At 40.8% G+C, this 13,640-nt stretch overlaps 1 protein-coding gene across 1 annotated transcript in view; it reads left to right on the plus strand.

Moving 5' to 3' along the window:
• vta1 (vesicle (multivesicular body) trafficking 1) overlaps window positions 1-13,280 on the plus strand; it is a 190,482-nt gene extending 177,202 nt beyond the window's left edge. The window contains exon 8 of the mRNA XM_083643155.1: window positions 11,349-13,280. Within this exon, the coding sequence (XP_083499281.1) occupies window positions 11,349-11,494 (146 nt within the window). The 3' untranslated portion in view covers window positions 11,495-13,280. The remainder of the gene's footprint in view (window positions 1-11,348) is intronic.
• The last annotated feature ends 360 nt before the right edge of the window (window positions 13,281-13,640 follow it).

The following is a 13,640-nucleotide window of genomic DNA, read 5'->3' on the forward strand; positions in this document are numbered from 1 at the left end:
GATTTTGTCCATATCGCCCAGCCCTGCTTACACTAGGGATGGGCATCGAATTTCGAATTTTCGAATAATCGTTGTTATTATCAAGGTCGACTTTTATTATTGAAAGTCGAAATTCGTTTATTGAAAAAAAAAAAAAAAAAAAAAAAAAAAAATTGTGTGAGTGAAATGTTGCATTGTCTCCCCTGATTCTAAGTATAGTCGAATCGCTTGGTTTGAGCAAGTAAAACAATTTTTATAAGCAACCTCTCCCTCTTCATGGGATTTCATCCGCCATTCATTTTTCCATAAACCTTGCTTAAAATGCTTATAAAAATTGTTTTACTTGCTCAAACCAAGCGATTCGACTATACTTAGAATCAGGGGAGACAATGCAACATTTAACTCACACAAAAAAATATATATATATATTGAATTTTGATTTTTTTTTTTTTTTTTACATTTTTAATTTTTTTACATTTTATTTTTTATTTTCGAATTTCGATTAAAAGTCGACTTTGGCCAGCGAATTTCGAATAGTGTTTTTGCTAGAAATGCCCATCCCTAGCTTACACTCCATGCAGTTTTTGTTTTGTAGTTTTGTTGTGACATCATCAGTGATGTCGTAAGAGCAGTCGTGATGTCATCAGTAGCTGTGTTTCCATTACAGTTTTTCGCAAAATAATTGCGAAATTTCTACAACTTCGACAATGTACAATTGCGACTTGTAGGCGCTTCCATTGAAGTTGAGTTTGGTCTGACGGCGCGCACACCTGAACGCAATTCCCCGTTACCAGCAGCTGCCACAGTGATTACGCACGGGGATCTGCCCCATATGGCCATATCCCGTCCCCTGCATGCTCAAATCCAACCAATGGTCAATGCAAATCACAACATGAAGTTACAACGCATATAAACGAGCCTGATTATCAATTCAAAATAAAATTAGTAGCAACGTTGCTGGCTGCAGTGAATGCAGTGACAGACAGAGGAAAAAATGTAGCCTAATACAGCTGGTCCGATTTAGAGATGGAGGAGGGGGGAAAAGGCTGATATGGTGCAATAATCGGAATGTCGTGTATTATAATTATAACATTGCACCTGAAACGTGTGTAATGTATTACTCACAGTCACTGTATTCACTTCAGTCAGCAGCACCGCACCGGTGTGTGCTTTTCATCCCCTCATCTCGCCGCTCAAATGCGCGCACACAGGCAGCCTGTCACCATGGACCGATTTCTGCCATTAAACATGATCTATTTTTCCCAGCTCCGCTTTTGCACAACACTCGTCTTTCTGCTAGGTAGCGTTGCTTCAAAGTTTTCCACTTGCTGCGCAGGTTTTGCCACGGCTTATCGAACCCTTTCTCCCTCATTTCCTTTCATTTTCCGCTCCTTTTCCAAAAGAGAATATGGGTCACATGACGTGCAAATGTGGAAAATGTGTTTCCATTACACTTTTGCAATAAACTGCTATATCGACACGTCTGAAAAAGCACCTCATGAGAGCGCAAAAACTTTTTGCGATATTTGGGAGGTTTTTCGAAATTCACGTGTTTCCATTACCCAATTTCTATTGCGATAATTAGATTTTGCCCATTTCTGAGGGTAATGGAAACACGACTAGTGATACGAAGGTGAGCAATTGTGCCCTGCGCCAATAGAGCCGCCCTGTCACACTCATCATATTTAGATCTCACCCAGTGGAGTTGGCGGGGAAGCAAGAGTCGAGTGTCATCCATTAAGAGTTATCTTATGCTTGACTTAATGAAATGTTATGGCATTAATGACTCCAAACAAACACTGCGTTTAAAGCCTTGCTGCTCCTGAACAAACCCTGCATACAAAGAGAAGGCAACGTTTAGAAAGCAGCTCTTTCATTCACTTTAACAGCTGCTTTATTGGCACCATAACGTCATTATGACTTGAGCCACAGCAGAAGTGCACAACACTTGCAATATGTCTCCATTTATTAAAGCTCTCTCTCTCTCTCCCTCTCTCTCTCTCTCTCTCTCACTCCCTCTCTCTCTCTCTCTCCCTCTCTCTCTCTCTCTCCCTCTCTCTCTCTCTCTCTCTCACTCCCTCTCTCTCTCTCCCTCTCTCTCTCTCTCTCTCTCTCTCTCTCTCCCTCTCTCTCTCTCTGTCTCTCTCTCTCTCCCACTCCCTCTCTCTCAATTCAATTCAATTCAAAGAGGCTTTATTGGCATGACCATAGTGAGTTACAGTATAAAGCACATTGTACATGGTAGTACAGACATAGGGAGAAAAAAAACAAAAACAGTTTGTAATGTACAGAACAGAAACATTATGTTACTGTAACAAAATACAGGTAGTTCGAACAACAACCGTGTCAACAATATTTTGTATTGAAATATATACAGATATATACAGGGGTGGTGGTGGTGTGCTTCTTCTGGAGAGGTGTGTGTGTGTGTGTGTGTGTGTGTGTGTGTGTGTGTGTGTGTGTGTGTGTGTGTGTGTGTGTGTGCTTGTCCTCTCCTCTCCCAGCAGGACGGCTAGTTTGTCGATGTTAGGGAGGCTTCTGAAGCCTGGGTGGGTCTGTTCCATTTTGGGGTAATATTCATTTCTGACAGTGTTATATTTGGGACAGGTGGTGACGAAGTGCAGCTCTGTCTCCACCTCTCGCATGTCGCAGTGTGAGCACAGCCTCTCGCCCGCCGGCAGCCATGTTTGCCTGTGTCTGCCTTTTTCAATGGCCAGGCCATGCTCACTGAGTCTGTACCTCGTCAAGGTGGTTCTCAGTTTGGTATCAGTCACTGTGTGCAGGTATTCTGCCACAGTCTACTGTCTTTTTAGGGCCAGATAGCATTTTGCATTTTGATTGGGGTTTTGGTTTGTGTTTCCCAATGAGTAATATAATTTAGTTTCTGTTGAGTTATAATTTGGTGTATTCTGATGTTCTGGTCCTGAGGCTGTGGAGGGTTAGTGTGTGTTAGTGAACTGAGTGTCAGAACCAGCTGAGTGAGGGGACTGCTTTTGCTCAAGTCTTGGTATTCGGACAAGAAGGGCAGAGAAGTAATTGTCAGGTACGAATCCGTAGCTCTGGATGTCCAGCTGTCGCAAGTTATAGCGACTCTCTATGCTGACTTCAGTGAAGTTGAGACGTTCTTTTTCACCTCTTCATACAGCTTTGGGATTGCCACTTCACTCGGTTGTTTGCGTGACGGTAGCATGTAGCAGTGGCACGTAGCACGTAGCGTGGTTCAAGTGACTTAACGAGGCTTCGGAAGCCAACATTTTCTACAACGCTGTACGGCCGCAGATCTTTGCAAATAAAACTTGCCAGAGCCGATGTTATTTTCTGTGCACGTGGAGAAGTGGATGGAAGCTTGCACGTAAATGCTTTCTCCAGCGAGGCTTGTTGCTGCTTTGAGACGTGGTGGCGCCTTGAGTAGAGCAGCCTCCGCCATGTTTGTTTTTTCAGTCTGAAGCATGGTCTGAAAAGCACAAGACCTCGCGAGATCTGGCTGCGATCACGTTGCGCTAAGAACTAAACCACGCGAGACTAACGGGAAAAAAATACAAAATAAAATAACGGGGTAAAATGCATTTTAAAAGATCGATACTGGGATTTATGTATCGATACTTGTTCCTTCACATGAATATCGATTCAATATCGATATATCGTTTTTTTTTAACTCAGCCCTACTTTGTAATGGTATGAGTGGAGGTCACTGTTTTTCAAATGTTGCCAGAATTTGATTGCCCCTTTTTGTATTTTGATCAGTAAAGGATATTGGCCTAATTCTGCCCTGCATGCATTGTTTGTTGTTTTCCTCTGGACGTGTAAGAGGTTCTTACAGAACTCTGCATGCAGGGTCTCAATTGAATGTTTGTCCCAGTTGCTAAATTCTTGATTTGTGACAGGACCCCACACTTCACTGCCAAAGAGGGCAATTGGTTCAATTACTGAGAAAGAACAAAGGAAGTCCAAGGCAACTCTTCAAGGATATTTTAAAAAGCCTTTAATAAAATATGGCTTCCACCGACATGTTTCGGCCAAACTGGCCTTTCTCAAGGTGATTCAACCCTATGGATCCAATGAGCACCTTCTGAGAAAGCCTACACTCGACAGAACGCCGTAGTCCTCTTTCCCCATTTTCTTCTCTGGTTCAATTACTGATTGGAATATTTTTGGCCAAATTCTAATTGGAATGTCTACAAAAATGTGTCATTTTATGGCATAGAAAGCCCTGCGTGCTTTTTCTTTCAGTTCAGTCACTGCAAGGTTAACATTTCCTGTGTTGCTGATTTTTAGGCCTAGATAATTGTAGTTCTGGCAATGTTCAATGTGGTTTCCTCCTAGTGTAAATGTAAATGTTTTTCCCTGAGATCTGGGCTTTTTTTTTTTTATATCATAATTTTGGTCTTTTTCATGTTTAGTGCCAGGGCCCAGGTCTGGCAGTACTGCTCCACCAGGTCCAGGCTCTGCTGTAATCCCTGTTCAGTAGGAGACAGCAGAACCAGATCATCTGCGTAGAGCAGGAATTTAATCTCTGAGTCGTGTAGATTGAGGCCGGGTGCTGCTGATTGTTGTAGGATTTTTGCCAATTCATTGATATACATGTAGATGTTGAACAAAGTTGGACTCAAGCAGCATCCCTGCCTCACCCCACGTTCCCGAGAGAGGAAATTTGTTCTTTTATCACCAATTTTTATGCCACATTTATTTTCCGTATAGACCCCTTATACAGCTGTCAACATTGGAGCTGCGTGCGCATCGTGAAGGCAAAAGCCGTGAGCCCAGCATTGACGGACACAGAGAACTGTGTAAAAGCAGTTCTGTAGCAGTTCTGTGTAAAAGCAGTCCTGACTGCATTTCAGACAGTCAGGACTGCTCTGTGCCCATCTGCGACACACAGTTAGATTTTAGTTTTAAAATGCAGTTCTCGGCTTACTACAACAGCTTATCGCCTAGACGCCTAGTGATAAGTAATGTTATGCATCGAAATTAACGTTGGTTAATGGGATACGTCTTACAGGCCCATACGCATATCAATGGATAAAAGACGAAATGGACAAGCCTAGAGTGGCCAGCAATAGGCTACATAGCGTAGAGTTATTCTGTAACTTGCAAAGATATATTGTTATGTTGATAATGCACACAACTTAATAATGACATTATTTAATGTTACTTGGTTGTTAACTAACCGAGCGATGACAGCTACAGCTTACCTGATATGAAATGAGCACTGCAGCAAAGTCGGGCATTTTTAATGATTTCCTCTTTCGGCTTGCAACCAAAGACGCCTACGGTTAGCATTAAAAGGAGTATGAGTTGACGGGATTCAGTAAGACTTTAGTCCTTGCTTTGTTGATAGTGTAACAGACTGTTCAGTGTTGTGTTGTGTTGTGTTGTATTGCGTGTGTATGCGAGGCTGTGTATGTCCCCTCGGGGGTTGCCGTGGAACAGGATATGTGGGGAGAATGGAAGTGAAGCTTGTTGTAACGTTACAGCCTGGCTCTGTCCTTTATTATTTTGTTAACCAAGTGTGAATATTAGGGCTGTTGAAACGAATTTTGATATTCGAATATTATTCGAATTTAATAATTATGAACGAAATTCGATTATTATTATTTTTTTTAAACGAATATTTTATTTATTTATTTTTATTTTTTTATTTTTTTATTTTTTTTTATTTTTTTTTAGAACACTAGAACAGTGACAAGTTCTGACAACATACTTGAAGAAAATAGTGTTAACTGAAGTTGACTGTTGAAGCTGCTATACTGATGTAAACCTACCTGTAGCTCTTAAAATGTATGTTCATTCATTGTTAACTGAAGTTGACTGTTGAAGCTGCTATACTGAATGTAAACATGTAGCTCTTAAGTGCAATACGTGACAGATTTTTTTTTGTTCATGGCTCATTGTTGTTTTGGCAAAGTTTACTTATTTGTTTATTGATAAGGAGCTCAAACAAAGGCTGTGTCTTTTTTTATTATCAATTATTTTATTTTAGCATTTCAGACAGCACCAATACATCACTGATGAATATTAACTAAGCTCTGGTTATCTGACCTATTTTCTAATGCAATGAATGTATGTACATTGTACAAGGAACATGTTTTCTTAAATAAACATCATTGCTGGACTATTTGTGATAAGCCTAATATTATTTTGAATATTCATCCACCATTCACTTTTCCATCTACATTTGGTAAAATGCTTAGAAAAAGTTTTACTTGGTCAAACCCAAAGATTCAGCTATATTTAGAATCAGAACATAACATAAGAGAAGACAACAATTCACTCAGACCAATTTTTTTTTTTTTTTTTTTTTTTTTTAATTCAATTAAAAATTAATTAAAATATTCGAATATAATTCGAATATTAAAATGTATAAAGCACTGAAATTCGAATTTGATTATAGAGGGAGATTGACAGCCCTAGTGAATATGCGGACCCGGGTGCTCGGCTGCAGTGGCTTTCCGATTCTGGCGTCCCACTGCACAGTACGGGGACGTGTCTGGCTCGTCTGGTTTTCCAGCCGCGGATCGGCTGCTTGCCGGGGCTGCGCGGACTCTGTCTTTCTGCCTCCGTCATGCGCATCGACGCTGCGTGATGTCAGTGTGACGTAGTCGTATAAGGGGTCTATACATTGATTTAATGATATCATATGTTTTACCCCCTACACCACTTTCAATAACTTTATAAAATAATCCTTGGTGCCAAATAGAATCAAAAGCTTTTCTGAAGTCAATAAAGCATGCAAAAATTATAGTTTTTATTTTGTACTACATGTTTATCAATTAGGGTGTGTAGGGTGTAAATATGATCAGATGTGCGGAATTTTGGTCAAATCCAATTTGGCTTCTACTCAAGACATCGTGTTTCGTAAGGAAGTCTAGCAGTCTAGAATATTACAGAAAATCTTCCCTAGATTACTGTTCACACAAATGCCTCGGTAATTATTAGGGTCAAATGTATCTCCATTTTTAAAGATTGGGGAAGTAACCTACACTCAGAACCAAGTTAAATAACTTTGAGATGGCCAATTGGAATTTAGAGCTCAGGCATTTTAGCATCTCGTTTAGGATGCTGTCAGATGCTGTCTCTCTCTCTCCCTCTCTCTCTCTCTCTCTCTCTCTCTCCCTCTCTCTCTCTCTCTCTCTCCCTCTCTCTCTCTCTCTCTCTCTCTCTCCCTCTCTCTCTCTCTCTCTCTCCCTCTCTCTCTCTCTCTCTCTCTCTGTCTGCGCTGGCTGAAGCAATGTGCTGACTGTCTTATTTAACGTGGCATGAATAAGCTTAGCAGAGGCACAGCAGACCTCTCCTACATGTCAGACCAGTGCATTGGCTTGCTGGTTGAAGATATCTGTGTGCTGCTGCTGCTGCTGCTGCTGGTCCTCAACAACACTTCACATGCTGAACATTTGACTTTTTTTCTTTTTTGATATTTCCATAAATTAGAAACTCTCCTGCTCTATATAACTTTCTGAATGACTGAGGTAGTTCTCTCAGATCAAAAGTATTTGACTCTGTTATGTGTCTGAAGTAAAACGAGAGAACAATGGCTTTAAATATTTCACAACATGAGGGAGGGAGGGAGAGAGAGAGGGAGAGAGGGAGAGGGAGAAGCTGGGTTTCCATCCAAATGTATCGCAACTTTTAATCGAATTTTCAGAAAGTCGGCAAAAGAAAATGCGAAATAATGCCCGTTTCCATCCACTGGTATTTTGCGAATTATAGAGCTGTCAATCACCTCGTGTTTGAGGCTGTCTGAGCTGCTGATCAGCTGCTAGACCTGATATACAGCTCTGTTAAACACATCTAACGTTATTCATTTAAAGTTTCTTGATGATCTACAAGTAGACAAAGGTACCATAACACCATTTCTGGATTACCAGGTGCGACTCGGCAAGCATAACGTTATAATCCACGGAGCAGATAGTATTGTAAGTGAATACAATTTCATTCAATTCTAGAAGTGAGTCGCCTTAAAGTTAATATCTCAGTCTTCTTCTGTTTACCACAGCGGGTATTGTGCTGCGTATTTACCATGATTTACCGTGTGTAGCCCTATTGTGTGTAGGCTACACGGCATGTCATGTTTTGCAGTCATAATGGCAAACTGCCTGGTTTTTGAATGGAGAGACAACAGAATATCACTTAATCTGTTTCCACCGCACGTTTCGCATTTTCCTTTTATCGATACACCCGACTTTTCCGCCTCCCTCAAGCATGAAAAATTTTGCGATATTTGGAGGTTTTTGCGAATTAGGCAGCGTTTCCACTCAGTTTTTCTATGCGCAAATTGAAATTTCGCATAAGAACAGGTGGATGGAAACCCGACTAGAGAGAGAGAGAGAGAGAGAGAGAGAGAGAGAGAGAGAGAGATTCTGGTGTTAGAGCAGCAGTCAATGACAGAACACAACATAACTTGTATCAAAAACACACAATGGTGTAGGTGCAAAAACTATATATATATATATATATATATATATATATATATATATATATATATATATATATATATATATATATATATATTTATACAACTACTACATGCTCTTGCATTGAAATGTGTGTTTTTCCGTAACTGTCCACTGTAGAGCATAATATTGGTGGTGGATATATATAAATAAATATAAAATAAATAAATATCTCTGGTTTGCAGACACTAAAATCATATGCCAACATTTTATTTGTGTGTGTGTGTGTGCGTGTGTGTGTGTGTGTGTGTGTGTGTGTGTGTGTTTCTTATCTGCACGTTTGATGTGTTGTTTTCTCTCTGTCACTCTTGGCGTCGGAACCTTCAAGAATAAGATGATTCATTTCACAGATTCTAAATGTATTCTTTGTCGTACCATTCTCCTCATTGTTGACGCGACGTGATAATGACTTTGATTTGGTTTGCCCAACTCACCTGTGTTTGTCATTTGTATTTCTTTTTGTATTTTTCTGGTGAGATGTCTGTCAGTTTCTTTCTGTTGTAAAAGTGCAGCCTATTCTGTCTCACAGGTTGTGAATAGACACATTTCAGTTTTCCACGCAATTTCTCTCAGACGTAGCGCGAAGTAGGAATAAACACAACTTCAGGAGATTCTATAAATGCATTTAGTCGTTTGCCAGTAGTTCATACATCTTAGGGAGGTGTGATTGTCTTCCACAGGATTTGCATGTTTTATTTTTATGCCTCCGCCGGCGATAGCCAGGCCGGAGGCATTATGGATCCGGGTTGTCCGTCCGTACGTATGTCCGTCCGTACGAGGTTCGTTAACGCGATATCTGAGGAACGCCTGGACGGAATTTCATCAAATTTGCCTCAAACATCGACTTAGACTCAAGGATGATCTGATTAGATTTTGGTGGTCAAAGGTCAAAGGTCAAGGTCACTGTGACCTCTCGAACGCCATTTTCAAGCTTGTTAACGCGATATCTCAGGAATGCCTTGACGGAATTTAATCAAACTTGTCTCAAACATCGACTTGGACTCAAGGATGAACTGATTAGATTTTGGTGGTCAAAGGTCAAGGTCACTGTGACCTCTCGAACGCCATTTTCAAGCTTGTTAACGCGATATCTCAGGAATGCCTTGACGGAATTTAATCAAACTTGTCTCAAACATCGACTTGGACTCAAGGATGAACTGATTACATTTTGGTGGTCAAAGGTCAAAGGTCAAGGTGAGCTCTCGAACACCATTTTCAAGCTTGTTAACGCGATATCTCAGGAATGCCTTGACAGAATTTAATCAAACTTGTCTCAAACATCGACTTGGACTCAAGGATGAACTGATTACATTTTGGTGGTCAAAGTTCAAGCTCACTGTGACCTCTCACACACCCAATTTCCAAGCTCTGTAACGCAACATCACAGGAGCGCCTTGACGGAATCTCTTCCAATTTGCCTCAAATGGCGATTTGGACCCCAGAATGAACTAATGCGGAGGCATAAGTCCGCGTTGCGGTCGTTCTAGTTATACATGCAACAAGGGTGGTCTTTTTTCTTCTTCTTCCAATCATTGGTTGATACATCCCAAAATGCACCAGCTGCTTTCACTACATTACCAAACAATGACAGTTTGAAAATGGGAATTTAAATTTGCCTGACAAAGAGGCTGCTTACATAAGTAGACCAAGTTTAATTTACTTACATTCAGGCAGTGCTAACTTCTCACCAAGCACTTTTCATTTATTTCTCTACTGTTTCTCCATTATTGGCTAGATGCTTCTTACTTTAAACCCGTGATTCTCTAGCTTTTTCATATCTAAACAAACCCTAATTTAATCCATATTAGAGCCACAGACCTCCATCTGATGAGATTCTGTCTCCCGGACCCAAATCTGAGAATATTTTTTATGTCACATATCAGATTTTGACCAGGTTCTCATGACGATCTGCTCATAATAGAGAGACTATGATCAACACACACATGAAAATAGTCGCGTTAATTGGCACGTAGCCTGTATGGTATTTCGGTGCTGAGAGAAGTTAGTTCAGTCTGGCTCGCTCTGTATGACACTTGCTTTCTGCTAACGTGCTGTAGCAGTTAGCAAACTTACTAACTTTGTCAACAATATGTAGCTAAACCCAATGCTTTCTCTCTCTCTCTCTCTCTCTCTCTCTCTCTCTCTCATTCATTCTATTTGCCTGCATGTCACTCTCTCTTTCTTTGTCTCCTTTTCTCATGCTCTCTCTGTCTGATAGAGAATGCGATTGCATTTTTGATATATCTTTGGAGACATTGACACAAATGTCAAACTGGTATTGGATTTAAAATCTGACAAAATCTCTTTCTGTTTCTGTCGGGGTGTTTATTTATTCTAGAGGCACCATACGTTTGAAATGCAGACCTGCTTTCACTTGGACAGTGTTCCAGTAGTACAGCGTTGTGAGTGTGTGACACCCATGACAACCATGAAATTGCACAAATCAAGATAAAAGGTTGTTTTTCCATTTTTGCTTTTGTTTAGTTTTTCCATATTACGCAGATTTAGATGTTGAACACACTCAATATGGCAAAGAACAGTTCTATGATCACTAATACATTATTTTCTTTGCAAACTAAGCTTGTTCACCAACTTTCGCGACAGTTTTCTCTGAATGCTGCTTTTAGGAGTACGGACATTCAAATAGCATATTATCTTCACCTATTTTCAGATTTCAATGTTTGACACATCATTTGAAAGCTTATTATCTGCACTTTCATAATAATAATCCGTCAAAAACTGAAAAATGACCTTGGCCTACTTGTTACCCAAAACACCACCAGTCCCTGTCACATTTGTTTTGGTCGGGGAAATAAAGTTAAAGGTCGTGAAGAAGTCATGGAACAGCCATTGGTGAAAAAGTGTATGATGAAGCCTGTGTGCCTGACTGTCTGTTCTCTCCTCCCTCTCTGGCTTCAGGCGACGCGCGGCTGACTCCAGAGGACTTCACCCGGGCTCAGAAGTACTGTAAGTACGCCGGCAGCGCCCTGCAGTACGAGGACGTGGCCACCGCCATCCAGAACCTCCAGAAAGCCCTGAAACTCCTCACCACCGGCAAAGAATGAACCCTTTGTCCCCCTCCTCTATCTTTCCATCCCTCCTTCTCTCCATCCCCCCTTCAACAGCGCCACTCTATCTATCACTGATCTGGCCCGCGAGGAACCCAGGACAGAGCTGAGAGCCTGTTTTGTACATGGGCACACAGGCATGTACATACACATCAATGTATACGCGTGCACACACATACTGTATAAGCACTGCGCGCACGCACACACACACACACACACACACACACACACACACACACACACACACACACACACACACTCTCTCTCTCTCTCAGCCCGTCCTGTGTGAAAGCCGCTCTGCTCACGCTCAGAGAACATGATGGAAATCACTGGACGTCTACAGTACAACAATGGCTGCCTGTGTCTGTCACTATGTCAGGACTGGATGACTGACTGACTGACTGACTGACTGACTTACTCCCTGGATAAACGGCAGATTGACTGGCTACATAACTTGCTGACTGTTTGACTGACTGCATAATTGATTGGCTGACTGACAGGATAAATGGGTGGTTGGCTGATTGGTCAACTGCCTGACTGACTGGCCAATTAGCTGGCAACTTGTCAGATTAGATACCAGACCAAAAAAAAACTAGTTGCAGTTATTTGACAAAATATTACAATTCTTTGTTATCTTCACGTTTTTCTTGTCAACTAACTTTAAAAGTGTTTAAAGAAAATTGATTTTGTTAAAAAAGAAAACGATTGACTCATTGTGCAGGATTGATTGAGTTTGAGGTTTTTGATTGATGGACCAAAGATGACCTCCACCTCTAAAACGTGTGTGTTTGTTTCTTGAACAATTAATTTCAGCCTCAGTGATTTGGAAATTGAAGAAGTTCATATTGCAATTGCAATTTTCGGGGGTTCAATGTTCGGCTCTGGCTGGTTGACTAGCTGTTTGACTGGTTAGTTGGCTTACTGACTGCCTGGCAGTTTGACTGACTCGCTAAATGCTTTAGATGGGTAGATTGACTGACTGACAATGAGATTGAACATTGAAGAGTTGACTCATTGACTGCCTGAACAGGTGAACTGACTCTTGTCCGACTGTCTTCACTCATAGCCTAGTACTGTACTTCAGATGTGTGGAGAAGGGAGCATGAGCCTGTTGGCTGACCTCAGGACAGCCATCAGAGTCCCGGACTGTCTCACCCATCACAACCTGAAAGGAGAAACTGATCCTTGATCACTTCAGTTTACATAAGACCTTCTCTGTAAAGATGCAATCTACAATTTATTTGATCGTCTAAATATTGGCTACATGCGTTCTTGAAAAGTTGTAAGACATTTTTTTGTTAAATTTCATAGTCATCATGAATCAAAATACAGCTCTTATTTACTCTGGTGTTTATTAACATTAAACAATTTCTACAAGCTAAAAGTGCTTGGCAAACTTATTTTTAGCCATCATATACTTTCAGTCTTGGTTCCAAAGCTCAGATAACACATTTAAAAAAAGTATTCAATCCAGGAAATCAATAGGTAAACAGAACTGCTATTTGAGTGACGGCGTATAAACAGGGGGCATGAAATTACAAAATAGGCCTTAGATTTTTTTTTTTTTTCTTGGGGTAGTGGAGATTTTTTATGAATGACTTTACATATATTAGACATATCACTCTCTGTCTATGTTGTTGTTTCACTTTGTTGGGGAGGCGGGGTCAGTGATTCTAGTTGCTACTCTAGTCTAACTGGTTGTTATTTAACATTAGCGTTTCCCAAAAGTGTGATTTTAGCGGGACGGGAAAGGCGTTTTGCACTGTGTAGAATCCAGACGATTCAAGGCAATTTGAATAAAAGATTTGAAACGATTTGTGTTTTGTAGCGTGGTATCATGGTGTCCATTGAAATAACTGAATGTTTTCAGGACAGGAAGAAGAACAGAAAAACCAACACGTTTTGGCACAAAGTCTTCATTGGGGTTAGGGTTGAGCCGATAGCCGACTGGCATCGACCACATCGCAACATTGTGATTGAAAGCAGCATCGCAACATCTCACTGTGGAAACATTGCGATGCCTATTTGATTGACATCGCCCTAATCGGGGTTATGACGAAGAGATTGTGGATCTTAAATACCTTTACAAAGGACACAAAGTAGCCATTTTGTTCCAGACATGTTCAAAGGCATTTAGTTTTGG

Source organism: Poromitra crassiceps (assembly GCF_964638095.1).
Source record: "Poromitra crassiceps genome assembly, chromosome: 9".
Lineage (NCBI taxonomy): Eukaryota > Metazoa > Chordata > Actinopteri > Beryciformes > Melamphaidae > Poromitra > Poromitra crassiceps.